Source organism: Vulpes lagopus, chromosome 22 (assembly GCF_018345385.1).
Source record: "Vulpes lagopus strain Blue_001 chromosome 22, ASM1834538v1, whole genome shotgun sequence".
In the NCBI taxonomy this organism is placed as follows: Eukaryota; Metazoa; Chordata; class Mammalia; order Carnivora; family Canidae; genus Vulpes; species Vulpes lagopus.
In genome coordinates this window covers 29,833,874-29,860,141 of record NC_054845.1, presented here as the reverse complement: position 1 = coordinate 29,860,141, position 26,268 = coordinate 29,833,874, and the positions used below count along the sequence as shown (strand labels likewise).

The following is a 26,268-nucleotide window of genomic DNA, read 5'->3' as shown; positions in this document are numbered from 1 at the left end:
CCCGCTCACAGGCACAGGGCCCTGACCCCTCTCTGAGGTTACTGTATTGCCTGCTGGCTTACTTGGGGGAATGTAAGGTCCAGGGAGGCAGGGGGCTTGTGCAGCCATCCCTAGTGCGATGCCCAGCACGTCCACGAGGGCCCAGCACCCACCAGCTCCCGGGCAGTAATCGCTTCGGTTAAGTGAAGGGCAGTTGAAAGATTGAATGGTGCCTGGCACAGAGTGGGAGCCTACCAGTCGGAGGCTCCCGTCCTCCCCCTCTGCCCAGCCCCCTGACAAAAAATGGCGAAAAATGGATTTAACCCAGACTGTTCCATCTTAAATAAATTAACGAGGTGCTCAGTTATACGGGGTGCAATAACCCATACCTACTTGACTGTAATGTAGTTCCCTCCAAAAGTGTTCATCTAAGAATCCACATGTATATATTTTTTTAATTTTCCAGGTTGTCCTTGCCGAAAGGAACCATGAATTGGCATTTCTCCTTCTTCCTCGTGGCCACAGTGACCTTGCCCTCCGTGTGCTCCCAGTTCAACCCGCTGTCCCTGGAGGAGCTAGGCTCCAACACAGGAATCCAGGTTTTCAACCAGATTGTCCGATCCCGGCCTCATGACAACGTGGTGGTGTCCCCCCATGGGATCGCGTCCGTCCTGGGGATGCTCCAGCTGGGAGCCGACGGCAGGACCAAGAAGCAGCTCACCACGGTGATGAGATACGGCGTGAACGGTGCGTGTCCTCTGAGCTCCGGCTGGTGGGGCGGCGAGGGGGCCTGCACCTGTGGGGTTCGGGGGTACCACCCTGGCAGCTAGGGTCTCCTCCCCAGGACCCTGTGACGCTTCTGGAAGCTTCTGTCCTGTCGCCACGGGACTTCGGTCACTTGACCTCCCCACCCTCCCCTGGTTACTCATCTCTAGAGAAAGCTTCCCGCCTGCCCCACGTCCCTGGTGCGTCATGGTTGTGAATGTCCTTTGAGAGCCCGTGAGCCGGGTGAGCTGGGCAGGTGGCTGGGTGTGGCCAGGGAGGGCAGCGTGGGGAGCCTTGTTGGGATGGCACCGTCCCGTGTCCTGACTGTGCTGGTGACCTCATGAATCTATGTGGGTGAGAAAAATCAGAGGGCTCTGAGGGGCTCAGCGGTGGAGCATCGGCCTTCAGCTCAGGGCGTGACCCTGGGGTCCAGGGATCGAGTCCCGCATCGGGCTCCCTGCAGGGAGCCTGCTTCTCCCTCTGCCTGGGTCTCTGCCTCTCTCTGTGTGTCTCAGGAATAAATAAATAAGATCTTTAAAAAGAAAAAAGAAAAGAAAACTCACACACACACACACACACACGCACGCACACACACACACACACACACACACACATACCTGTAAACCCGGGCGGTGTGCATGAGCTCTGCGACCTGACCCAGGGGCAATCTCCAGGCTGTGACACTGAGCTGCAGTCCTACAAGGTATTACCACTGGGGGGAAACCGAGTGAAAGGCACATGGAACCACCCTGGATATTGTTTTGCAACTTCTTGTGAATCTATCACTATATCAGAATAAAAAGCTAAAAAAGTATTTTTTTTTTTGAAGTAAGGCCCAATGGAAAAGATTTGAATCATTTCAGATTATCTATGGAAACTTTTTTTTTCTAAGCTTTAAAAAAAAAAAGATGTTAGTTATTGCTTTGAGAGAGAGAGGGAGAGACAGCAGGAGCAGGAGGAGAGGGAGCAGCAGACTCCCCACTGAGTGGGGATCCGGACCCGGGGCTCGACCCGAGGACCCCGGGATCATGACCTGAGCCCAAGGCAGCCGCTTCAGCACCCGAGCGCGTGCAGGCGCCCCATTGGCACGGCCCGCAGGGCGTCTGTCTGCAGGCACAGGTGCCTCGGGCTGCGGTCGGACACCCCCCCCTCTGCCCCCAGGCCCAGCCGACCTCATGCGCAGGCACCGTGTGAGGGAGCAGAGTGGCCCTCACTGTCCTCGGTGCCAACCGCCGCGCCTGCGCTGGGAGCAAGTCACTGTGTCCAACGTTGGCCACCGTGGTGGCGAACCAGGGAGGCGCCCTCCCCGTGCCCTCGCGCACCTGTTGGCCTCACAAAGTCCTGGGTGTCCTGACTGCAGGATGCCCTCGGCTGCGAGGGGGTGGCCAGGCAGGGGTCCCGGTCGCCCGGGCCTGGTGCTGTGCCCTCGCCGGCTGCATCGAGTGCGGCCCCTGGGCTGCCCCCCCACCCCGGGACCCAGAGCACCCTGCCGGTAACTCGGCCTGCAGGTTTGCACGTCCGCGGTCGGCCCTGCGCAGCCCTGGGAGCGCGCCACCCTGTCCGGGCACCAACACCCGCAAACACCCTGGGGAGCTGCGGCTTCTGGACAAATCGCTGCCGGAGCCTCCCGCCTGTCACAGGGCGCCGACCCCCCCCCCCCACCCTGCCGGTGGGTGTGGCCCGAGCGGCCACTGCTGTGGCCCTGGTCCTGAGCCACACTCTCTTTAAGCTGCCCTCCTGCGGGGCTGACCCTGATGCTCCTGCTGGCTCCCCCACCTTCCTTCTCCTGCAGCACCCGCAGGGATGTTCTAGAAGGGGCTCCAGTCAGGGGACAGACCCCTGCAGAGCTGCCTGCAGGCTCCTCCAGGCCCTAGCTCCGCCTAGGCCTCAGAGCTCTGGTTAGGAACACGCTCACGAGGACAGAGGCCAAGTGCTCAGGTCAGGGACGCGCTCACGAGGACAGAGGCCGATCGCTCAGGGTAGAGAAGTGCTCACGAGGACAGAAGCCAAGTGCTCAGGTCAGGGACATGCTCACAAAGATGGAGGCAGAGGGCTCAGGGTAGAGACGTGCTCACGAGGACAGAAGCCAAGTGCTCAGGTCAGGGACGCGCTCACGAGGACAGAGGCCAAGTGCTCAGGGTAGAGACGTGCTCACGAAGACAGAGGCCAAGTGCTCAGGTCAGGGACGCGCTCACAAGGGCAGAGACCTATCGCTCAGGTCAGGGATGTGCTCACGAGGACAGAAGCCAAGTGCTCAGGTCAGGGACATGCTCACAAGGATGGAGACAGAGCACTCAGGTCAGGGACGTGCTCACGAGGACAGAGGCCAAGTGCTCAGGTCAGGGACGTGCTCACAAGGATGGAGGCAGAGCACTCAGGTCAGGGACGTGCTCACGAGGACAGAGGCCAAGTGCTCAGGTCAGAGACGTGCTCACGAGGGCAGAGGCCGATTGCTCAGGTCAGGGATGTGCTCACGAGGACAGAGGCCAAGTGCTCAGGTCAGGGACGTGCTCACGAGGACAGAGGCCAAGTGCTCAGGTCAGGGACGTGCTCACGAGGACAGAGGCCGATCGCTCAGGTCAGGGATGTGCTCACGAGGACAGAGGCCGATTGCTCAGGTCAGGGATGTGCTCACGAGGACAGAGGCCAAGTGCTCAGGTCAGGGATGTGCTCACAAGGATGGAGGCAGAGCACTCAGGGTAGAGACGTGCTCACAAAGACAGAGGCCAAGTGCTCAGGGTAGAGACGTGCTCACAAGGACAGAGGCCAAGTGCTCAGGTCAGGGACGTGCTCACAAGGGCAGAGGCCCGGTGGTGCTGGACCAGTGAGGAGGGTCTGCACCCTCTTTCCTGGTGGGGGACCAGCTGTGTGGCCAGAAGCCTCAGGTGCTGGCTTTTGTCCTCCACCCTGCACTTGCCCACCTGGGCCTGCTCCCGGAACAGCACCACAGGTAGGCGGTACGAGGGCCCCTCCTCCAGCCCCGGCCCTCACCCTGGCCCTATTCAGTGGGTCTGCAGACAGTGGGGGACAGGTCAGCTCTCTGGAGCTGTCGCGGCGGCATTTCAAAGGACCCCAAGAGTCTGTCGCTCGAGCTCCCTGTAGAAACACGTTTCATTCTTGTAATTCATTTTCCTCTTTTCCATATTCTGAAAGCAAACAGAGCATGTACGAATGGCTCCCATAAAATAAAGCTTACATTGCCATAAAATTAATCCCCGTGCTTTTCGAGCTTGATATTAGGTAAGAATCACACTGTCCCTGGATGGTGGCACGTAGCAATGTTTTATGGTCTTTTAAATGTCTATTTTATCCATTTTTTTTTTCCGAAATAGAAGAAAAAGAAATCACATTGTTAAATCTTTGGCAGGAAAAGAGCGCTAAAGATCGTTAAGAGAGAAAAAGAGAACAAATTAGGAGGATTCCTTGGATTGATTCCCCATGGCTACGTAAGGAAGAGCTGGCCAGTCTCCCTGGAGATCTCCCAGAGGATGAGGCCTATGTGGGGAAGGTGCTGAGGTGCCACGAATATGCAGTTAGGGTGCCAGAAGCGCCACTGATTTTCAAGAACTATTAATAATTTGACTTGATTTGGGGGACGCCTGGGGGGCTCAGCGGCTGAGCATCTGCCTTGGGCTCAGGGTATGATCCTGGAGACCCGGATTCGAGTCCTGCATCGGGCCCCTTGCAGGGAGCCTGCTTCTCTCTCTGCCTGTATCTCTTCGCCTCTCTGTGTCTCTAATAAATAAATAAATAAAATCTTAAAAAAACAAAAAACAATAATAATTTCACTTACTATTACCGCCCCCACCTTTTTCTTGACACCAGGCCACTGAGGAAGCAGAAGACGTGGTCTCTCGCTACTCAGGCCTATCTTGTTTGTACTGTTATTATTTGCCATACTGAGGAAAGAGGATTCCAAAAAAAAACAACAAAAAAAAAGGGCTTTTCTGAATTGCTGCATTTTCCCATTTCTCCTGTAGGAGTCGGTAAGGTGTTAAAGAAGATCAACAAGGCCATCGGCTCCAAGAAGAATAAAGACCTTGTGACGGTGGCCAACGCGGTGTTCGTGAAGAACGGCTTTAAGCTGGAAGTGCCTTTCGTTACCAGGAACAAAGACGTGTTCCAGTGTGAAGTCCAGAACGTGAGCTTCGAGGATCCGGCCTCTGCCTGCGACTCCATCAACGTGTGGGTCAGGAACGAAACCAGGGGTGAGTGGCCCTGTTCCCCGGAGCGGTCCGCGCGGTCCCACTGGCCGCTCTGCCTTCCCCCTCGGCAGGATCCGTGACTCAGTCTCCCTTCTGTCCCCGTGGCACCCCCGGCTCGTCTCCGCGGAGGCCGTCCCCGCAGCCCCTGCCCGTCCTGAAGGTGCAGCCGCTGGGCATCGGTGCGTGTCCCTCCCTGCCTGCGCCACGCGGGATTGAGTCCTCTCCTTGCTTTGCATCCGTCTTGCTGTCACCTCGGGGGCCTCCTCTGTGCCCACGACTGGCGTGCAGTCGGCCTTCCGCTGCCCCTTCCGTCCGGCGCCTGCTCGCACTTCTCCTCTCATCAGACGGAGGGACGGCCGAGCGGGGTTGTGAACCGGAGGGCTGGGCTGGGAATGCGCCGCAGTAGCGATGGGTCCAGAACATTAGAGGGACATTAAGGCTGCAGCTAGAGACGGGGGGACCTTTTCTCATGGGAGGTAGAGTCAAGGCCACAGGAAGGGACCCAGAGACTCAACTGGGACCCAAGGATAGAATGCAAGGAAACCGGCTCTTCGGGTCGTTTCTCAAAGCCCGGTTCCGCGGGCGCCTGCATCAGAATTACCCAGGGCGTTTGTTTCCGGTGCCGGTCACCGGCCCCCGACCTCCTGCATCAGAACCCGTGAGCGAGGGGCCTAGCATTCTGCATTAAAACGAGTGCGCCCCCAAGCTGCCTCCACCGTCAGACTTGCATGCCCAAGCGTCCGAGAGCATATGACAGACCAGGGAGGCGCCGGGCCAGGAGTGCTCCGGAGGGCGGAGGAGAGCCAGAGTGGTTTTGGGGAATCCACGGCGCTCCTGCTCCACGGGATCCTGCACGCTGCAGCCCAGGCTCCCTTCCCCAAACCACAGGGGGATCAGGAGACCTGCAGATGTGAGGGGCGGCGTGGCTCTTCCCGGGCCTAGAGGCCTAAGGACCACGGACTCAGAGCTGGAGGGCTGCATGGCTGTGGCGGTCAGTGCCCCCGCCAGCCGTCCTGACCCGCCGGCTGGGGATAGCAGGTCACACCGGAGCGCCACTTGACACTGTTCAAACCACGTGGACACACATTGACTCAATTGCTCACCGGACCTGGGGAGGGGAGTGTGGCTAAGCCCGGGCAGTGCTTCTCAGCCCTGCAGACCCACTCCCTCCTTATAAACAAAGATTTTTACTATTCAGTCTACCATTCTGGAATGAAACTCACAGCTCACGTAACCTTACGTGCAAGTACACAACATTTTCATTCTTATTGTTTTTTAATTTTTTAATGTTTAAAGGTTATTTGAGATTGAGAGAGAGAGAGAGAGAGAGAGAGCGAGCATGAACTGGAGGAGGGGCAAAGACACAAGCAGACTCCCTGCCGAGTTGGGGACCCCAACCCAGGGCTCGACCCCAGGCCTTTAGATCATGACCTGACCTAAAGGCAGACGCTTAATCGACTGAGCCCCCCAGGCGCCCCACAAATACACAGCATTTAAAAAAATTAATTAATGAAATGCTGAAGTGTAATACAAGGAAAAACAAAGCTAATTTACGTACGTGGTTCCGTGGGTAAACCCTTGGGTACAGCTGCGCCTGAGTACGTGACAAAACAGTCATATTCCTAGAATAATTGTGAATTGACAGCTACGACAACAGGCTGAACAGGCATGCCCTGCCAGTGACGTGAAAACCACAAGCTGCCTTCCTGTCCTTCTGAAGCAGTTTTCTCTAAAACGGTGCAAAATACTTGGCAAATCCAGGAACAAAGTTAAGAGGAGTCTCCACTCAGTTTGCATGGCAGTCGCATGTGTAGAAGATTCCGTGTACAAATTAGAACACGCCCCCGAACACATAACTTGGTGTTTCCATGGGAAAAAAGGCTGAGGTTCTGGGCGCAGAGGATGATGAGCTGCTTCTGGCTGGTGCGAATATCCAGTGGGGCGTTGGAAGCGTCTGCAGCCCGCAGGACGGGTCCTTAGTACGTGGGACTGTTTGGAACGTGGTGAGACAAGTGGCATCTCTGGCCACCTGCCACTCAACTAAACCCTCTTACCTGTTTTCACATCACCCCCGGGGGTGAGAAGCCCTTCCCCACCTGGTAGGGCCCAGGAGGACCCTGGTGATCCAGCAGTCCGCATCTGGAAGATGGCCCAGCCCGTCCCGGGGAGATGACCACTCCTTCCCAGCTGTGCAAGCGGGGCAAGTTCTTAACCTCCCTGTGCCCCAGAGTCCTCCTCTGTAAAAATGCAGATGCGATGGTGATGCCTACTAAGATGGTTTGAACGACATTAAGGTTTGGGGGCCCCCCGGGGGCTCAGCTGCTGAGTGTCTGCCTTCGGCTCAGGTCGTGATCCCAGGGTCCTGGGATCGAGTCCCGCATCGGGCTCCCTGCATGGAGCCTGCTTCTCCTTCTGCCCGTGTCTCTGCCTCTCTCTGTGTCTCTCATGGATAAATAAATACAATCTTTAAAAAAAAAAAATTAAGCTTTTAATGGGGAGGTAACTGATGTGCATAAAGCATTCAGCCGAGTGCCTCGCACTTACCGAATATTCAACAGGCACGAGCTGTTTTTATACCTGTGAGTTCACAGTGATGCTTCAGAGAACCCCTCCCTGACCCATGAACCAGATCAGATCCCCCCCTCAATGGCCCTCACATCTTTGAGAACTTCTGCTTCGAGGTATCTATCACTATTGCATACGGTTTCCCGCGTCCTCGTGCCGGTCTCCAGCTCTCTGGACTCCATGGCTTTCTGAGGGGAGGCTTCATTTTTTATTTGTTCGTTTTCTCACCTAGAAGATGGTCATTGGCACATGATAGGTAGGTACCCAAGATGGGTGGTGGCTAGTGGATGGGTGGGTGGATGCGTGGGCGAGTGGCTGGGTGGATGAGGGGGTGGCTGAACGGCTGGGTGGATGCATGTTGACTTGCATGCGTGTTCTTGGCGGCGGGTCCTCCGCGTGCCTCCTTGCTTCTCAACCATCCATTCCTTACCTTTTCACCGTTTCTTGTTATTTCTTCATGCCCCCTAATTGTACCTTAGTCCTACCCATGTCAGTCAGAGGCTTTAGTTAGCACAACAAAGAAAGGGCTGGAGAGATTTCTTTAGACACTTATTGAGCACCAACTGTGTGCTGAACATAGAGATAGGCTTGATTTTTAGAAAAGCGAACAGCAGGGTCTTGGCCCTTGTGCGGTTCGTGGTCCAGCTGCGGGGAGAGAGACACGTCAGACTCGGCTAGAACAAAATACCGCGGGCAAATGGTGGTGCTGAGTGTTGAGCTTCATGGAAAGTCCTGGGAGTTTGGGAGGAGGTGTCTTTTATAGGTAGAGAGCGGAGCTATGCCGTACAGGCGCATAGGGGTTGGACTGGGTGATGCTCCCAGCAAAGGCCGGGCACAACCTTCAGTGCGGGGAGCCAACCCTAAGGAGTTTGCTCCGGCGGGAGCACCGAGTTCTAACTTCCCTCCCGCAGGACAGAGGCCGCCCTTGCAGGGAAGGGTGGCCTCTGGTAGCTTGGGGTATTTGCCTTCAGATGCTGACTGTGGTGGGGTCGATGCCCCCTTGTGCAAGTAAGGAGCGGTGAGGAAGCTTTTACAGGGGGCCCCCACCTCTGGGTGCGCCCCCACCACGACTTATGCAAACATTTGTTTATCGGACATCCGAATCTTCTTGAACATCATCTAAGAGGACTTTAGGGCTCTCCCAGCTGAATTGGATAATCTTGCTTCTTCCAGAAACAATATTGAGTTTACTCTGACCATTTAAAGAATTACAATCTGCATTTGAATTACGACTCTACATGGTGTTTTGTTGTCTTTTTTTTTTTTTCTTTTTCTTTTTCTTTTTTTTTTTTTTTAAATGCTGAGGCCAAAAGCTACAGGAAACTAATTTTTAGTTTTAAACTGATTTTAAATTAATTAGTAAGCTAATTTTAAATTGCTTTGGGTGTTAGTGATCCTTCATAAACACACACACACACACACACACACACACATGCAGCCGAATCTTCAAAGACCGAGCAAAAGGAGCCTTACGGAAAACCCGAACCCTCAAGCACAGATAGCGTTGGAGGAAGATCGCCGTGGCCCCAAAGAACGTTCTGAGACTAGGACAGTTGTTAGCTCCTTCCCTCCTGGCACAAACAAGATGGAGCGTCCTTGACATTCTGTGGAGCGAATTTTCCTCCAACATCCGGAGGCCTTCAAGGACAGACTCCGTTTCTTTTTATCTCTATAATGTCACCACCTAGCTCAGCACCTGACCCATAAACGTAGACACTAATTTTGAATTCCAGCCCCCTCTTAGGTAGCTGTGGGGCCTCGTGGTCCCAGGGGTTCCAGGCGAGTGCCCAACACCTCTATCTATCTGTGTCTATTTATCTGTGATAAAATTGCACAGGCCGAAGGGCTTCATTTTTGGCTGGGATTAAACCCACCCAGGGGTTGAAACAACAACTGCATATCTTGTTTTCTGATGGCAAATTCTCCTTGGCAGTTGCACGTGTCAGTTATTAGCAAAGATAGGAAAATCCATCATTAATTAAATGTAGCTTCTTTAGATGAGTAAAATGTTCTAAGACATGGGGTTCATAGGGAAATAGTCATAAAAGAATTGCTTTTAAAAAAAAATTATTTGAGGGGATCCCTGGGTGGCGCAGCGGTTCGGCGCCTGCCTTTGGCCCAGGGCGCGATCCTGGAGACCCGGGATCGAATCCCACATCGGGCTCCCGGTGCATGGAGCCTGCTTCTCCCTCTGCCTGTGTCTCTGCCTCTCTCTCTCTCTCTCTCTGTGACTATCATAAATTAAAAAAAATAATAAAAATAAAAAGAAATTATTTGAGAGAGCAAGCACAAGCCTGTGGGGGGGTGCGGGATAGAGGCAGAGGGAGAAGCAGACCCGCCACTGAGCAGGGAGCCCCATGCGGGACTCGATCCCAGGACCCGGGATCATGACCTGAGCCGAAGGGGGACGCTCAACTGACTGCGCCACCCGGGAGCCCCAGTTATAAAAGAATTCCTTGATGAAAATTGTGGTAACCCCCAAACAGAGGATCTCTAAGGTCTTTTCAGATTCTCTGATTTTAGCTTCAATTTTTTAGCTTTCATTTTTTAGTGAGGTAGGGGGAGGACTGAGAAAGTTCCAGAAGGGTGAACAGTTCCTTTTTAAAGGCTTTTAAAAAATTCCGTTAATTTGTGACTGTCCGTGCTCCATCACTGCCCTTTTTGCCCTCAAACAGACCGCCGATCCTGAGCTCTCCTTGCTTGTTCTGTGACTTCCCAGGCATGATCGACAACCTGCTGTCCCCAAATCTCATCGATGGTGCGCTCACCAGACTGGTCCTGGTCAATGCCGTGTATTTTAAGGGATTGTGGAAATCACGGTTCCAACCTGAGAACACAAAGAAACGCACGTTTGTGGCAGCCGACGGGAAATCCTATCAGGTGCCCATGCTAGCTCAGCTCTCTGTGTTCCGCTGCGGTAAGTGTTCGCTTGGCGATGCCCCAGATCGCTTGGTCCAAGAGCAGATCTGACTTTTATATTTTAAAAAGGGCAGGGGACAGGCGGGCAGGATCTTTTTTTTTTTTTTTTTTTTTTTTTTTTTTTTAAGTTCATGGTAAAGTTTCTTACCACTTACCAAGGTAATGTATTAATACATGACATACGGGCTTTTAGGTTGGAAATTCAAAGATAGAGGACAGTTCACAAGATACGAAGTGTAAGCAGGCACTCGGCACATAGTGTATCGTCACGTCACCTTTCGCTTCCTTACTTTACCAAATTGAAAAATACAAGTAAAAATTAGATTTATTTTCCACTTGCCAGTCTCACAGATACTAGATTGGCAAAGCCCAGTCGTGGCTCTGGGGGTTGGGGGGGCACATGGGTGCCCCGATCACCGCAGGTAGAAGTTGCTGCGGGACGGGGGGGCTTCCTGGAGCCTCGACGGCAATCCCACACCAGGGAACTTAAACCCTGAAGATCATCTTACCCCAGCAAGTAAGCAAAAGCCAGAAACTCACGTATAGTGGAACGTATGTGATAAAGAGACTTAGATTCAAGTCAGTAGGAAGAGGACACAATATACGGTTGATTCCAGAAAACAAGTGGTAGGACAGCAGGTGCCGATTCATCTCGTTCACGTAAAACACGTGCTACACACTCATCTGTCTGTAGAGACGTGTCCTGGAGGATGTTCAGTGAAACGTGAACGCTGGTGGCATCCATCTCAAATGATTATTTTTCTCTAATTTGAATCTGCAAATTTTTAAAACAAAGCACGAGTCAGTTTTACGACCGAGGAAACAGTGACCGACCCCTGCTGTCATCGCCACAGCACTGACGAACGGAGTCTGACGATTATTTTTCGAGCCTAGTTTCGTTGAAGCACTTGCTGTCCAACCTAAGTTGATCTTTTCCCTCTGAAAGTTAGCGGTTGTGTCTCCAGTCTGAGCCTGAACACGTGGGACCCGAGTATCACCTCTGCACGGTCGGTCTGTGCGTCCAGCCCTGCGCCGTGTTTTGCCGGCCGCGTGATTCTCTAAGTTAAGGGATGGCTCAGGTGAGGGGTGCCCCAGACAAAGCCACTGTCCTTCTTGCTTACCATTCACCAGGCTGCTAGGTAAAATTTTGTCATTCACTCAAATGTTTTGTTTTGAAGAGAATACGTATTTGAAAGCCCTGCGGAAAGACAGTGTGCTCAGCAACTGACAATAATAAAAGGCTCTTTTTTGCCCCAAAGTCATTCCCTCTTTCCAGAGGTGGGCCGAGCCTCCGCTCCCAGCTGGCATTGCCAGGAAGACTTCGCTGGGACGCTGGCACGGCCACCAGCTCCTAGGTGAAGCAAAGCCATTTTATTTCAGGTCAATCTTCATACACATTCTCTGTTCTAATTAAAAAAAAAAAAAAAGAATCCACACACAAAACACCTAAAAGTGAAGGGCCTCAATTTTATGTTTCTCTTGCTGAAAAATGAATGTCAGGAGTTAAAGATAAAGACGCCAGGATCCCGTAGACCTTCCTGTGAGACCTCACTGTTTGTTTTCACGGGAAAGGAACAGGTTTCCTTGACTACATGGCTCGTTCCTGGGGAGGGAGCTGCCTCCCTGGGTATCTCTCCGTCAGGACCGCCCGTCCCCGCGTGTGCCTTACGGTCACGGCTGTGCCTTCTTGCTCGGGGACCTTGCTACAGGCGGCAGCAGGCTGGGTGTCCTCCCCGCACCCCGTGGCCTCCGCCCTCTGCTCCTGGCGCGAGCCCCCCGAGGCTGCATCGGGGCTCCCGTGGCCGTGGGGCGAGCTGGCAGGTGACCGGGATGCGGGGGAACCGGGTGTGGGACGCGGCCTCCGGGTCCCTGCAGGAAGGTGTCCGCTGGCTGGGTCAGCAGGTGCGCCACGAGCACTCGCTGTCGGCTCCCAGCCCACGTCGGGTGACATCTGTCGCCCAGGGTGCTGCAGTCCGTCCTCAGGGGCCTCTGCTCTCCCGCTCTGGAAGCACGCCCGTCGTGACGCTCCTTTTCTGTGAGCCGCTCGGTGTCCCGTGTCTTCCTGCGGCCCGACTGGCCTGCCCTGAATTCAGCCCTCGGCCCTCCCCGTCCCCGTGGGCCGTGGGGCTCCCTGTGCCGCCTCTGCAGCCCCCGTCCCCGCATCCTGGGCCTCACCACGTGCCCCGTCCCTGCGGAAACTCGGCTGCCATCCCACGTGTCGGCCCCCTGACCATCCCCCCAAGATGCCACCGAGATCTCGGAACAACAGTGGGAAGAGAGGGTGGAAGGCGGAACAAGGGGGGAGCCCTTCCAACTGCCATAAGGTAGAAGCACTTTGAGGAAAGATGTTCTTCTAATTTAAAAAAAAAAAACAAAGGCCCTTGAAATCTTTATTTTTTTTTAAAGATTTATTTATTTATTCATGATAGTCACACAGAGAGAGAGAGAGAGAGGCAGAGACACAGGCAGAGGGAGAAGCAGGCTCCATGCAGGGAGCCCGACGCGGGACTCGATCCCGGGACTCCAGGATCGCGCCCTGGGTCAAAGGCAGGCGCCAAACCGCTGAACCACCCAGGGATCCCCTCTTGAAATCTTTATATTATTTTTGTAAAGATTTATTTGAGAGAGAGCGAGAGAGCGTGAGCGAGAGCGTGAGCAGGGAGTGAGGGGCAGAGGGAGAGGGAGAGGCCCGACGCAGGGCTCGATCCCAGGACCCGGGAATCCTGACCTGAGCCAAAGGCAGATGCTGAACTGACTGAGCCCCCCCCCCGCGCCAGGTGCCCCTGAAATCTTTTTTGCAGACGTATATCCCGGGCTCATTGCAAAATCTACAAATAAGCCATCTAATGAGGCAGAAAGTAAATATATTGTCCTGTGCTCCCGTTTCCCGGGGTAAGAACCCTTACTTAGCAGCAGGTCTCTTCCCGGAGACCTGTCGTGTGGACACACAAAATACGGCTCTGGGGCCTTTGTGCACACGCAGGGTCACGCTGTGACCGCCCTTCCTTAACCTGCTTTATGCATTAGACAGCGCGTCGTGGAAAACTTCCTGTCGATTCACGTGGATTTACTTGATCCCTTCATCTCTGTAATATTCCATGGTCCAAATGTAGTCAAGTATCCTGTGGATATTGTCATATTATTATGTAATATATGTAATCATATATAATAAAATATATAATATAAATATAAAACATAAATAATAAATGAAACAAAAATATATAAGAACATATATATAATATGCTATTATTAATATTATTACATTTTTTAAAGATTTTTATTTATTTATTAATGAGAGACAGAGAGGCAGAGGGAGAAGCAGGCTCCATGCAGGGAGCCTGACGGACTCGATCCCGGGTCTCCAGGATCAGGCCCTGGGCCGAAGGTGGCGCTAAACCGCGGAGCCACCCGGGTGTCCCGATATTATTATATTATTATACATATCATTACCTTTCTCACGCCGTGAGCACTTTGTGAGCACTCTTGTATGTAAATCTTTAGAAACTGAGTCAGAATTTATAAAGGTACCTCCCTTGGATAGGAGTGGCTGAGTCAAAAACCGTTACAATTTTTTTTTTATGTTTATGGCCATGAATTCAGACATTAAAGACTTTGCTTTGAAAAAAGACCACAGAGAATCCCAAGCATACATACGCGCGTGTGTACCTATGTAAATAGATACACGAATATCCTGCATTTTTCCGGCCTCCACTCCCCCGGGTGCTACTCCTGCCTCCCCACGTCACCTGCCTGCGTGGCTGTCCCTGAAGTCTTAGTTCCGCAGACGAAATGTATTCCCGTCCTCACGCATCCGCGCCACGTTCCGTGTCCCCAGCGGCGGCCCCTCTGCTCGCCCAGCTGATTCCCCCGCACCTTCCCCCCATCAGCTGTCCCCAAGCCCGCTGTGCCCCAGCTGGAATGCGGACCCGTCACCACGCGGCGCGGTAGATCTGCTGCTTGTTTCCAGGCCCCATTCCAGTCCCTTCCAAAGTACAACCGAAAACAGTTCCCCGAGAGCTCAGGAAACCCCTAGAGCCACCTGTAGTAGAGGGTAACTGGAGGGATCCTCACCTGTAGGGTTTTCCCGATATTCAACGTTTAAAATACTCTCTCCGTGCGCGAGGCCAAGAGGGGTCGTTAACATTCAGGGAGTCTCGCTACCTCCTCCCCCGCGGGACTTAGGAAGGATCCGAGTACCCTGGGGGCCTTCCAGAACACCTGGGGCATCCCCCAAGTACCGCTTACAGCAGGTGCTAAATCTTCTCCGTGTTTTTGGCACTTGGTTCTTTGCCTGTTCTCAGTAAAGTTTTGTTGATCCCCCTTCGTCTAAGAGGAGACCCTTCTCCTCCGCGTCCCCCTCTCTCGCGTGAGTGAACCTGCTCCCTTCACATCTTTCTCTGCTCCAGCATCAATGAAGAGCCCTCGGGTGGCTTCCCAGGTGCTGACACGTGGAGAGCCTGGAGGGACGTGGTGAGGGAAAGGCAGGCTCCCTGCCCCGACCCGAGGCTCCGAGTCCCCCTGCCGGCTTGAGCCCTTCCGCCCGGGAGCCGGGCCCGCTGCAGCAGGCGGGCTTCCTCTCGCTGGACTGAGGCTGCGTCTCACCTGCCCGAGCCCCGAGCTGAGTGACCGAGCGCCCCAGGAGACAAGTATCTTACGAAGCTCCTTCCATCCGTAGAGGGACGCCCTTCCTATGTTCAAGCCCCCGTGCTGAGCACTGTGCTGCACGTCCGGTCCCCTTGAATCTCCAGGGCAGCCCTCCAGGCCACGCACCACCAGCCCATCTTGCAGATAAAGGAAACCAAGCCTTGGAGTCCAGCAACTTGCCCAGTACCTGGAACCGGTGGGTCAGAAGAGGCGGGATTTGAACCCAGATCCTAGAACTCCAGATCCCATGTGTTTACCCTCGGCCCTGGTCCTCTGTGAGATGGTGCTGAGACATCTCGCCCTTTAGTGATCAGGTCCGGAGAGGAGGGCGGTTGTTTGGTCCCTCGCTCCCAGGCAGCCGGCACAGATAAGCACGGACAGAGTCTGCACACAGGTGTCCCCGACCCACGTTTGCCATCAGCCCCTGTGATCAGAAGTGGGAGCACCTGGGTGGCTCAGTCGGGTCAGCGTCTGGCTCTTGGTTTTGGCTCAGGTCAGGGTCTCGCGGTTGTGGGATCAAGCCCCACGTTGGGCTCTGGGCTTGGCGCAGAGTCTCTGTGAGATTTTCTCTCCCTCTCCCTCTCTCTCTCTCTCTCAAGTAAATAAAATCTTTAAAAAAAGGAAAAAGCACAAATGGGGCCACAGAAAAACGCATCATTGAGTAAATGTGAGTGACTGGGTGCAAAATAGTGGTTATTCGTGTTACTGGTCAGCTAATGGTGTCACCAGTGGAGGCCAGACTCTCCGCAGGAGCCAGATGCTGCCCCCCCCCCCCCATGGAAGACACACCCGGCTCCTACGTTCTCATTATCCACGACCCCAGTTCTTCCAGAAGTGGCCAACGGCTGCCGCCCCCCCCGGTCCTTATTCCGCGGCCCGGAGCAATCCGTAAGCCACCGCTTCCCAAACCGCGCTGCCCGAGTGGGGGCCCCCGGGAGACGGAAGGGCTCAGCCGCAAGGGGTGTTTCTCTGACTCCCCCACTGATTTCCCAGGTTCTGCTGATACCGTCGTGTCCCACAAAGTAGACGGAAGCTTCCCGGGTCCCGTCCTTGCTTCTTAGGCAGCCCCCAGCCAGAACCAGCCTTGAGCGGCAGGGCCGGGCTAGGCCGTATGGGGTGGCTGCGTGGGGTGGCCGCGTGGGGTGGCCGCGGGTAGTCGCAGCCCACGGCCTTCCCGAAGGACGGCCTCCCACGTCAGCCGCGGCTCACAGGCCCGAGCGGCCTGGCTACTCTGTATCATATTTGCTCGCTGCTGACAAAGGCGGGAGCTCGGGGGAGCCTCGGGGTCCCCCCCCAGAGCCGGCTCACTGAAGTGCCCGGGTCACCACGGTGACTGGCCGGCGCCTTCCCCCAAGAAGACACGGGAACCGTGAGAGAAGCTCGCCCTCCCTCTTGAGCGTGGTCCCCTAGGTCTGGGGCGGGGCGGCCGAGGGGGGCCCTGCAGGCACCTGCCCTGCCTCTGCCCCGATGCCCCCGATGCCCCCGGGGCCGCCGCCCAGGGCCTGCACCTCCATCCTCCAGCGGGCGGGAGGTCAAGCGCGGGTCGCTGGCTGCGGCGTCCAGCGGCGTCCCCGGATGGTGCTCCCTCCGCACTGATGGCCGGCTGGTGTCGGGCCTGCCGTGAGGGTCGCGGGCCAACTCCCCGGGCGCCCCCCCTGCACCAGGGCGCGTGCCCCAGCTCCCCCTGGCCCGGCCTGCGTGGCGTGGGGCTGCGGATACCGGGCGGGGTAGGACAGTCCCGTCCAGTCGCTGGGAAGGGGGACAGCGGGCGCTCAGCCTTGGTGCTGGCGAGGGTTAGGGACTTGCGGGGAGCCTGCCTCCACGTGTCACGCTGCCCTGTCTTCTCTGGATGACCCACGTTTTGAGAAGTGCTGGGTCTAAATTGTCCCCAGGTTGCTATTAGCAAGTGCCAATAGCAGGAGGTCTCCAGAAGCCACGGGGACAGTTACCAGATTGGGCGAGGAGAGTGGGACTGGGCCGGTGGAGGGCGGGGGCCTCGGTGTGCGCAGACACCCGAGTCGGCCCAGGGCCTCCGGGCTCAGCCCCCCGCGCGCCTTGGCAAGTCCACGTCTCTAACTGGGGCCTCCCGGCCGGAGACGGGACAGCTTGTGCCACCTCATGGGGCCCGGCGGCTCGCGGGGCCCTAAACCCCAAGACTGCCCCCCTCCCTGCGCGGGCTGAGTGCACCCCGGCGGGGGCAGCGGCGCCCCTTCCTGGGCCCCCGGGGTCAGGCTCAGCGTCTGCGGGATTCTGCTCCGCGAGGTCAGGTCATTTTAGTGGCACCCGAGGGCGTTTTGCGAAGGCGGGTGTCAGTGGAAGGGAGAGGACGCTCCACCAGGGAAGGACGCGGCGTCTTTATCTCTGTCCTTCCAAGGAAACTGTTCGGAAAAGGGAGTCGCCCTCTGCCCCGGAAGCTGCCCCCGTGCCCAGAGACACTCGGGCCGCTTCCAGAATCGCCAGGGACACCCTGAACCTGCCTCTGATCTCTCTAGGGTCCACGAGCACCCCCAATGATCTCTGGTACAACTTCATTGAGCTCCCCTACCACGGCGAGAGCATCAGCATGCTGATCGCGCTGCCCACCGAGAGCTCCACCCCGCTGTCGGCCCTCATCCCGCACATCAGCACCAAGACCATAGACAGCTGGATGAGCGCCATGGTGCCCAAGAGGGTGCAGGTCATCTTGCCCAAGTAAGTGCTCCCCGCCCCTGACGGGAAAACCACGGGAGTGCTCAGCGCCCGGTAGCGGACAACCTGAGGCTAAGGAATGGCACATCCTAGCTCCCAAAGCCTGATCGACTTTGCAGAAATTGTACAGTGGGAATACAAGGCTCTGCCTTTGTAGAAGCTTCCTCCCCGCCCCCCCATGCATCTCATGTGCAGCGTTAAGGATATTGGGAGAGGAGGGACGCAGGCAGCCTGACCTCTGAGTCTCCAAGACCTCAAGGTCCTTGTACCATTTTGAGGGATTTTCACATATCTAGTTTTGTTCAAAAGACTGAAAAACACACATATAACGACACAGTACAGGTTAGGAGTGTTTCCAGTGGTTTGATAAGGAGAGTCATGTCCGTCTTCTTAAGTTTTAGCTGGAAGTTCCTGAAGACCAAGGTCCAAAATCTACATAGTAAGGAAATACTTGAAACCATCTAGGCAGAGGTCTTACACTAGCGTCATACTATGGCAGTTCTTTATTACACCCTAAATGTGCAATATTGGTGGAATTTGAACTGTTATGACTCGAAACCAAGGGGCAGGGACACCTGGGGGGCTCAGTGGCTGAGCATCTGCCTTCAGCCCAGGGCGTGGCCCCGGGGTCCTGGGATCGAGTCCCATATCGGGCTCCCTGCATGGAGCCTGCTTCTCCCTCTGCCTGTGTGTCTGCCTCTCTGTCTCTGTGTTTCTCGTGAATAAATAAATAAGATCTTTAAAAACAAACAAACAAACAAACAAAAAAAAAAAACAAAGGGCAAGTAATCCCAGATTCTGCTTGAATTCCTAAATTTCTGAATACTTTACCCAGATCTGTGAAATGGGCAGTGAACATCCCCTGTCTGTGATCATGCTACCCAATGCCCAGAGCTTTCAACCAGCCACGTCTCGCGGGGGGGGGGGGGGGGGGGATGATACCTTCCAGTTCTAATAGCTTTCAATTCTCCAGTCGCTGAGTATAATCAGAGGAGTGCACACACACATAACAAGGATTAGGAATCCTCCCAAGACTTTCTTTCATTGTGGAAATGAGCCTTCATGTAGGCAGCACATGATATAAATGAGTAACGTGGTAGGTGTGCAGATAGGAGGACATGACAGGTAAAGCACAATTATAATGGTAAATGATCATTAGAGCCCATCTGCGATGGAAATCTGCTCACTTACCCTTAATGCTCTTCCGCCAAATGGGAGAAAACCTGGTGAATCATCTGACGATAAGTTCAACGGCTGGCATTTATGTCAGTAGGGCCATCAGGCCAGATCACAGGAATCCAAGAAACTCTTGTGACCCCCTAATAGAATGCACTGTCACCGATGCCTGAGGTTTGTTCCTATCTTGATAGTAAAATGCTTTAAAAATCCCGACGAGAATGAGCAGGAATGTGTCTCCTCCCTTGACCATCCCTGATACCAACAAGGATCATTTTTACGGCAGCCACGATGACAGCCATTTGGTTGGAAATGGGGGAAATCTGTAGACATCCCACTCAATATTCCAGGTATTGCCCCCTCAGCGTAAAGGAAAGTGCTCCTGCAGATCTCCCTGAGAACTGGAATGGGGGAGGGAGGGTGGTTGCACCTGAGGGTCGGGCTACCCTTGTTCAGGGTTGCTGGGTTCCTGCTCATTTTGCCAGCTAAGTGTCTGAGAGATGTGTTGCCCTCTACTTAAATCTTGGAACTACAGCTTAGGATGCCATTTAGATTGGTATTCAGAGCGCACTTAAAAAAGAAATCGGTTTGGGGATCCCTGGGTGGCACAGCGGTTTGGCGCCTGCCTTTGGCCCAGGGCGCGATCCTGGAGACCCGGGATCGAATCCCACATCGGGCTCCCGGTGCATGGAGCCTGCTTCTCCCTCTGCCTGTGTCTCTGCCTCTCTCTCTCTCTGTGACTATCATAAATAATAATAATAAAAAAAAATCGGTTTAACAACATTCCCCCACCCGCGCTGATTATATCATTTTACATCTTTTATGGTACAATGATTTCCCCCCTTATTTTCTCCTTTCCTGCCAGGTTCACAGCCGTAGCACAAACAGACCTGAAGGAGCCACTGAAAGCTCTCGGCATCACAGAGATGTTTGATCCATCAAAAGCAAATTTTGCAAAAATAACAAGTAGGTTCAATTTAAAACTCATTCTTTAACTTGAGGACTGTGTTGCAAGCTGGGTCTCTGATTTTTTTTTTTCAGAAAGCAAAGGTCAGGGGCGCCTGGGTGGCTCAGTCCATTAAGCATCCAACTCTTGATTTTTGGCTCAGGTCATGAACTCAGAGTTGTGAGATCGAGCCCCGTGTTGGGCTCCAGGCCGGTGCAGAGTCTGAGGATTCTCTCTCCCTTTCCTCCTCCCCCTGCGCAAATTCTCTCTCTCTCTCTTTCTAAAATAAATAAATCTAAATTAAATAAATAAATAAATAAATAAATAAATAAATAAATCTTTAAAATTTAAGAAAAAGAAAGAAAAGATCCAAATTAGGAGTATGCTGCCCTAAAACTCTCCAAGATTTAATCTGATTTATCACCAAATGCTGCTGTTCATCGTCAGTCCTTTAAATCAGCAGAAATCATTCATCCCTACGTTTCATACACACGTTTCACATGAGGCCCAAGTGACTCTACAGATAGAGAAGACCTTCGTGTATCGTCTTTATTACCTAAAAATTTAGCTCTTATTTAGATGTCAGTCTTTCTTTATCAGACACAAATTATTCCCCTGTTTGAAAAAAATCAAGATTTTTAAACTCTCAGACACTTGCTTCCATCAAACCATTAACAGGCAAGCAGTATGTCCGGATACGTGTTTCGGCGTTTAATGCCCATTATCCCGAAATAATATAAATTCATAGGGGTCTGATTAGAACCGTTCTTTGCCAAAGCATCTAAGACGAAGCTAGCATCGTATCGCTTCGTTTGCCAACATATGTACCTTTCCCTGGAGTGATGTTCAATTGTCACTTCTTGGTCCTTCTCGGTTGGAGCACGGCAGCCTCCTTCCAGAGAAAAGTTATGGCTTAGATGTTATTTGTGCTCCTTTTGTGTTCCTCCCCTCGGGAAGTTCATCACTAACCTGGGAGGCCTGCAGGTGAGCACTTGTGCACCCATCCCAGGGCCACACCTGACCTCCCTGGCGGACGTGCAGCTGAAGGGATGTTCTGACGCTCTTTGGTCCTTGGACGACCAAACTCATCCCCGTGCCAGCAGCGTGAGCATCCCCTGGGGGCTTGTTTGAAGGGGACAGTCTTGAGTGTCACCCAGACAGACCAAATCGGAATCGCGTTAGCAGGACTCCTCAGCTCAGGGAAGTTGAAGAGCATCGTTTCAACCTGCGCTTTCCCCTCCTGGGTTCTCTTCTGTGGCCCGTGTTCCGCACAGTGGCTCTGGGGAGTTTGCAGGTGCTTGGGCGGGCGACCAGGTGCCTGAGATTCTCCTGGGGTCTGATGTTTAACCTGCCGGTGACCTACGCCCTGCAGACATCCCCCTCGTTCCCCATCGTCCGAGCTGGAGCCCCGCGCCGGTGCAGACAGTTGAAAACCAAGTGACAAGGAAGGCGCTTTTTCCCTCTCCCTCCGGATCTTCTTGATCGTCCCATCAAGGCCAACGTTAACTTCCGTTTGCATTTTCCTCTAATGCTATAGCCAGTGAGAATTGCTGGGGTGAGAAGGCTGTGCTGGGGAGGAAAGGGAGTTCACTAGAAGGTTCCTGAGGCACAATTGCCGTTCTGAGTCTGGTTCTGAACCTTCCTTACACTCCTCTCACTAATCCGGCCACGTGCCGAGTAGCTTTTGTTGTGAGGAGCCAGCCCTTCCTCTCCCACTAACCAGCCACATGATCTGAGGGCGGATTTCTTAACACTCCGGCCCTCAGCTTACCCGTCCACAGGTGCCATCTGAAATCCTCTCCGGACGTGACGTTCTGTGAGTGACAAATAATATTATTGTCTCTTGCTGCTTCTTGGAAAACAGGCTTCCTTTTTAAAGCTCTGCTCTTCTTATTTCTCTATGCAATTCTCAGGGGTCAGAGTTGAATTGCTAGAGGCCCAAACGCATTCAGGGCGGGTGTTGCCCTCCTCGGAAGTGGTATCACAGTTCGCTTAGCAGAGACTGAAATTCACGGCAGGTGACAGTCACCCTCCAGCCTTCAATCACCAGACTGTAAGAGGTCGCTTCTCCTGACACCTTTCAAGAACCGGAAATTGCCATGGACTGGAAGTTACCTTCCTTCCCCAGCCCAACAGATGGCCCGCCTATCACATAAATGCTGTGTCTGGTTTCTTTTCTGGAAACAGGGTCAGAAAACCTGCACGTGTCTCACATCTTGCAGAAAGCAAAAATCGAAGTCAGCGAAGACGGAACCAAAGCTTCAGCAGCAACAAGTAAGATTGGACTTGGGAGTCAGGGGCAGGGGTCAGGGGGCTGGGGCAGGGGCCAGGGGGCTGGGGCAGGGGACAGGGGGCAGGGACAGGGGCTGGGGCAGGGGCCAGGGGCTGGGCCAGAGGCCAGGGGGCTGGGGCAGGGGCTGACAGGGGCCAGGGGGCTGGGGCAGGGGACAGGGGGCAGGGACAGGAGCTGGGGCAGGGGCCAGGGGTTGGGCCAGTGGCCAGGGGGCTGGGGCAGGGGCCAGGGGTGAGGCTCTCCCATCCCTCAGCAAATGTAATGAACCACCCCCCCCACCCCGGGCATGTGGGCTCCCGCCCAGGTGATGGTGGAGGTGAATGTAGACAGTGAGGACCCACCTCCTGGAGGCTCTGACTGTTTCCTTCAGTAGAGCCCTCAGTGTGTGCCTTTCCCCAGGACGTTCCCCCAGACAAGAGTGGACAGTGTTTTCCTATAAAGCGCTAAGCCCATGGGCATGGCTGGGTCCCAGGAAAGCTTTATTTCTTTTTCTTTTTTTTTTTTTAAAGATTTTATTTGTTTATTCATGAGAGACACAGAGAGAGAGGCAAAGACACAGGCAGAGGGAGAAGCAGGCTCCATGCAGGGAGCCCAATGGGGGACTCAATCCCCAGACCCCAGGGTCAGGCCCTGGGCAGAAGGCAGATGCTCAACCCCTGAGCCCCCGGGGCCCTGAGAAGCTTTATTTCTAAAAGTGGGATCTGACCATCAGACCAGCCCCGGGGACACTGGTGGCTGAGCCCTACTCTGGAAGCTTCGAGCCGGCTCTAGAGTCGAAGCGGGCAGCGGGTGTAGCCGCCGGGGGTGGACAGCACGGGCCCTGCAGCTCCCTGGGTGAGCAGAACACCCCGTCTGCTCTCTCCTGTGCTTTACATAAGGGAGGAGAAAACAGACCTGGGTGTAGGCTGCTGCCCGCGCCCCTAATTGCCCACCTGAGGCCGGGGGAGGAGGTCTGGCGGCCCAGCCGGGGTTGTAAGCGGGTCACATATTTCTGGTCATTAAGGGGCACCGCTTCTGCTCCAAATAGACACTTTATTGCCTTTCTAGAATAAACATTTAATTTGTAACGCTTTAAAATAGCGCTACACACAAAGGCCTCCACTAAGAGTCCTTAGGATTTTTAAGACGCCTTTCGTCTTCTTTCTGGGTAATTCTAAGTCAGAGCCGAATTTCCAGTTACTGACCGATTTTGCCCATCGGGGTAACTACGGGGCCTGGTGCAGTTGGCGGGGCGCTCGGGGGACACTTAGCAAGAACGTGAAGACGGTGGCCCCAAGCCCAGTGGGCTTCTCCGGAGCGTGACCACAGGGTCACGGGCAGGGCTCTGCGGGGGGCGGGCGGGCCCGAGCTGCAGGAGTCCCCTCTGGGATGGAGGGCGCCCCCCCAGCCCTCCCCACGGCCCCCGAGGTCGCCCTGCCCGTGTGCTCGCCGCTGTGTGCCCGGCCGCCCTGTCTTGGGGACCCTCGGGCCCTCGAGCAGACTTAAGTATCTTGGGGCTTGGGGCGTCAGCGCAGGGCCCTCGGGGCACAGTCCCGCCCAGGCCCACCGACCTGATGGGGTTTCAGCTCGGCCGGGGGAGCGTCACCGCAGCACAGGGCCCTGTCCCAGGCTCGGGAAGGGGGACCGCCTGGCGGAGCGGAGGAAGCGTGTTGGGCCCCGGGGCCCTCGGAACTCTGCGTGGGGCCGTCTGCACACAGGCTGGAACAGCGGCCCGGGCCCGAGACCCGGGGGAAGAGGCCTCCGGGCGCAGAGGCACAGGGGAGGCGGTTGACAGGCGGGCGCAGGACGGATGTGGCGAGGCCCACGGGCCGGGCCCCAGCACAGTGGGTGGTGTGCGTGCAGCACAGCTTCAGGGGCGCCCCGGGGCTCAGCGGCCGAGCAGGGCCCTCGGCCCAGGGCGGGACCCCGGGTCCGGATGGAGTCCCGCGTGGGGTCCTGCAGGGAGCCTGCCTCTCCCTCGGCCTGGGTCTCCGCCTCTCCCTGGGTATCTCATGGATAAATACATGAAATCTTAAAAAAAAAAAAAAAAAAAGAAAAGAACAGCAAATAGTAACAGTGAGCGTGCAGCGGGTGTTGCAGTGACAAGCACCTTTCCAGGAGAATGTAATAGGCTTCCTGTCCTTTAACGGCCATAAACCCCTCCGAGCGAGGACACTCATTAGAGAGGTTGGTGGCCGCGTGGACCGGGCCGGAGCAGCCCCACGCCGGCCGGCCGCGGCCTCCACCGGGTGTACAACACGTTTTCTTTCCCCCGTAGCCGCGATTCTCATCGCAAGGTCGTCACCTCCCTGGTTCATAGTGGACCGGCCTTTCCTGTTTTTCATCCGACACAATCCCACAGGTAAGGGTCCCTCCCTCCCGGTGTTCGCAGGCCCAGGCCGTGGAGCCAGGCTGTGGACCCAAGCCAGCCCCAGCCCCGCTTCTCTTCCCTCAACGGTCGCCAACACTGAGGAATAGAAGCCCCCCCCCCCCCCCCCCGAGGAGAGAAGAAGCAGCCCGCAGCTCTGTTTCTGGAGTATAATAGAATCTTCTAAACACTGATTTTAGGTTTATTGGTCCTGTTGGGTTTTGGCGTAGATAGCGAGCTCCGCAGCCCTGGTGGAGATTTTTGACAGCTACTGATTTTTTGTCCACATTTTTGTAAATGCAGCAGTTAAATTTTATAAGAAGCTACATGTCCTCAACCTCTGTAAGCCCCCCCTATTGTCACGGCCCGAGAACTGTTAATTCGATGGGTCCTGGCCCTGTAAGTCATGGGTTTGAGGTTGGCTCTGCCCTTTTAGCTTCATCTCTAAAACGCAAATAACAGTAGTTTCTAGCTCGTGGCCCAACCCTGGGGAGTAAGGAAGGTTGTCCTTGTGGAAGGAGGTTGGCTTCACGTTGGTCCAGAGTAGAGACTCACACATTTCAGCATCTACCCCTTTTTTTAATCAGTAGCACAACCTGGTTCGTCATCCTTTTGTCCCGTTGCATCTGTGACGTCGCGGCAGTCCAGTTCGGGAGCCTCAGGCCACACGTGGCTATTTGACTGTAACTCTTAATTAATGAAAAATGAAATATAATTTGAAATTCAGTTTCTTAGGCCATGTTTTTGGGGCTCAAGGGCCATGTGGGGGTAGTGGCTACTGTGTCAGACAATGGGAATACGGACCATTTCCATCACTGCAGAAGGTTTTCTTGGACCGCGGTGCTTGAGAACAGTAGGTTGGTTCATCGCAGCCCAGGGACTGTCCCTGAAACACGCCTTCTAGCTTATTCTAGGAATGTTTTTCATGGAGTTATGTCTTGCTTTAATCCTGCAGGTGCCGTCTTGTTCATGGGGCAGATCTACAAACCCTGAAGAGTGTGAGAGAGAAACCAGGCAGAGCAAAGGCTCCTTTGGGGCGAAAACAAGACTCTTTTCCTGCATCTTTCACAGTTCAGTTAAATATTTTTGTACATTACTCTCTTTTTTCAGAACTAGTTCTTAGGAACAGAGACTGAGTGACGCAGGCATTTCGGTTCTGGGAGATTTATCAAAGGGAAAAAGGGGCGGACGGCTGGAGCACTGTACTGACAAATGAAAAGAAAGGCTTCAAAAAGGTCTAAAAAAAATCCTTTAAACTACTGAGCTAACCCTCTTGAGTATTTACTGTCCAGTTCAGGAGTTTTGTTTTGTTTTGTTTACATGTGTGGCATTTCAGAAGAGATTTAATCAGTGTGATAGGAGGGGGAAAAATGAAAAAAAAAAAAAAACCCACCTGCAACAACACATTTTATGGTAGCTTCTACTTTTTTATGAAAAGAATATTATTGGCCGTTTTAATTCTTTCGTTTTGGTCCCATCCAAAGTCTTGATAGTAAGCATTATTTTGGGGGTAGAAATAGTGAAATCTCTAGCCTCTTTGTGTGTTTTTGTTGTTGTTGTTTTATATAATGCATGTATTCACTAAAATAAAGTTTAAAAAACTAATGTCTTGCTAGACAAGGTTTGCTGTTGTGCAGTGTGCCTGTCACTACTGGTCTGTACTCTTTGGATTTGCATTTTTGTATTTTGTACAAAGTAAAAATAAAGTGTTATGAGTAGTAAAAAAAAAAAAAAAAAATCC

General features: G+C 54.1%; 1 protein-coding gene across 2 annotated transcripts in view; it reads left to right on the top strand.

The window, feature by feature from the left end:
• Positions 1-26,268, top strand: part of SERPINE2 (serpin family E member 2) — a 59,196-nt gene extending 32,928 nt beyond the window's left edge. For both annotated transcript variants that reach the window (XM_041737737.1, XM_041737738.1), the window contains 8 exons: positions 446-726; positions 4,725-4,952; positions 10,234-10,431; positions 17,570-17,768; positions 19,807-19,907; positions 22,075-22,161; positions 24,438-24,521; positions 25,483-26,268. In XM_041737737.1, coding sequence (XP_041593671.1) covers positions 468-726; positions 4,725-4,952; positions 10,234-10,431; positions 17,570-17,768; positions 19,807-19,907; positions 22,075-22,161; positions 24,438-24,521; positions 25,483-25,520 — 1,194 coding nt within the window. In that variant the 5' untranslated portion in view covers positions 446-467 and the 3' untranslated portion in view covers positions 25,521-26,268. The remainder of the gene's footprint in view (positions 1-445; positions 727-4,724; positions 4,953-10,233; positions 10,432-17,569; positions 17,769-19,806; positions 19,908-22,074; positions 22,162-24,437; positions 24,522-25,482) is intronic.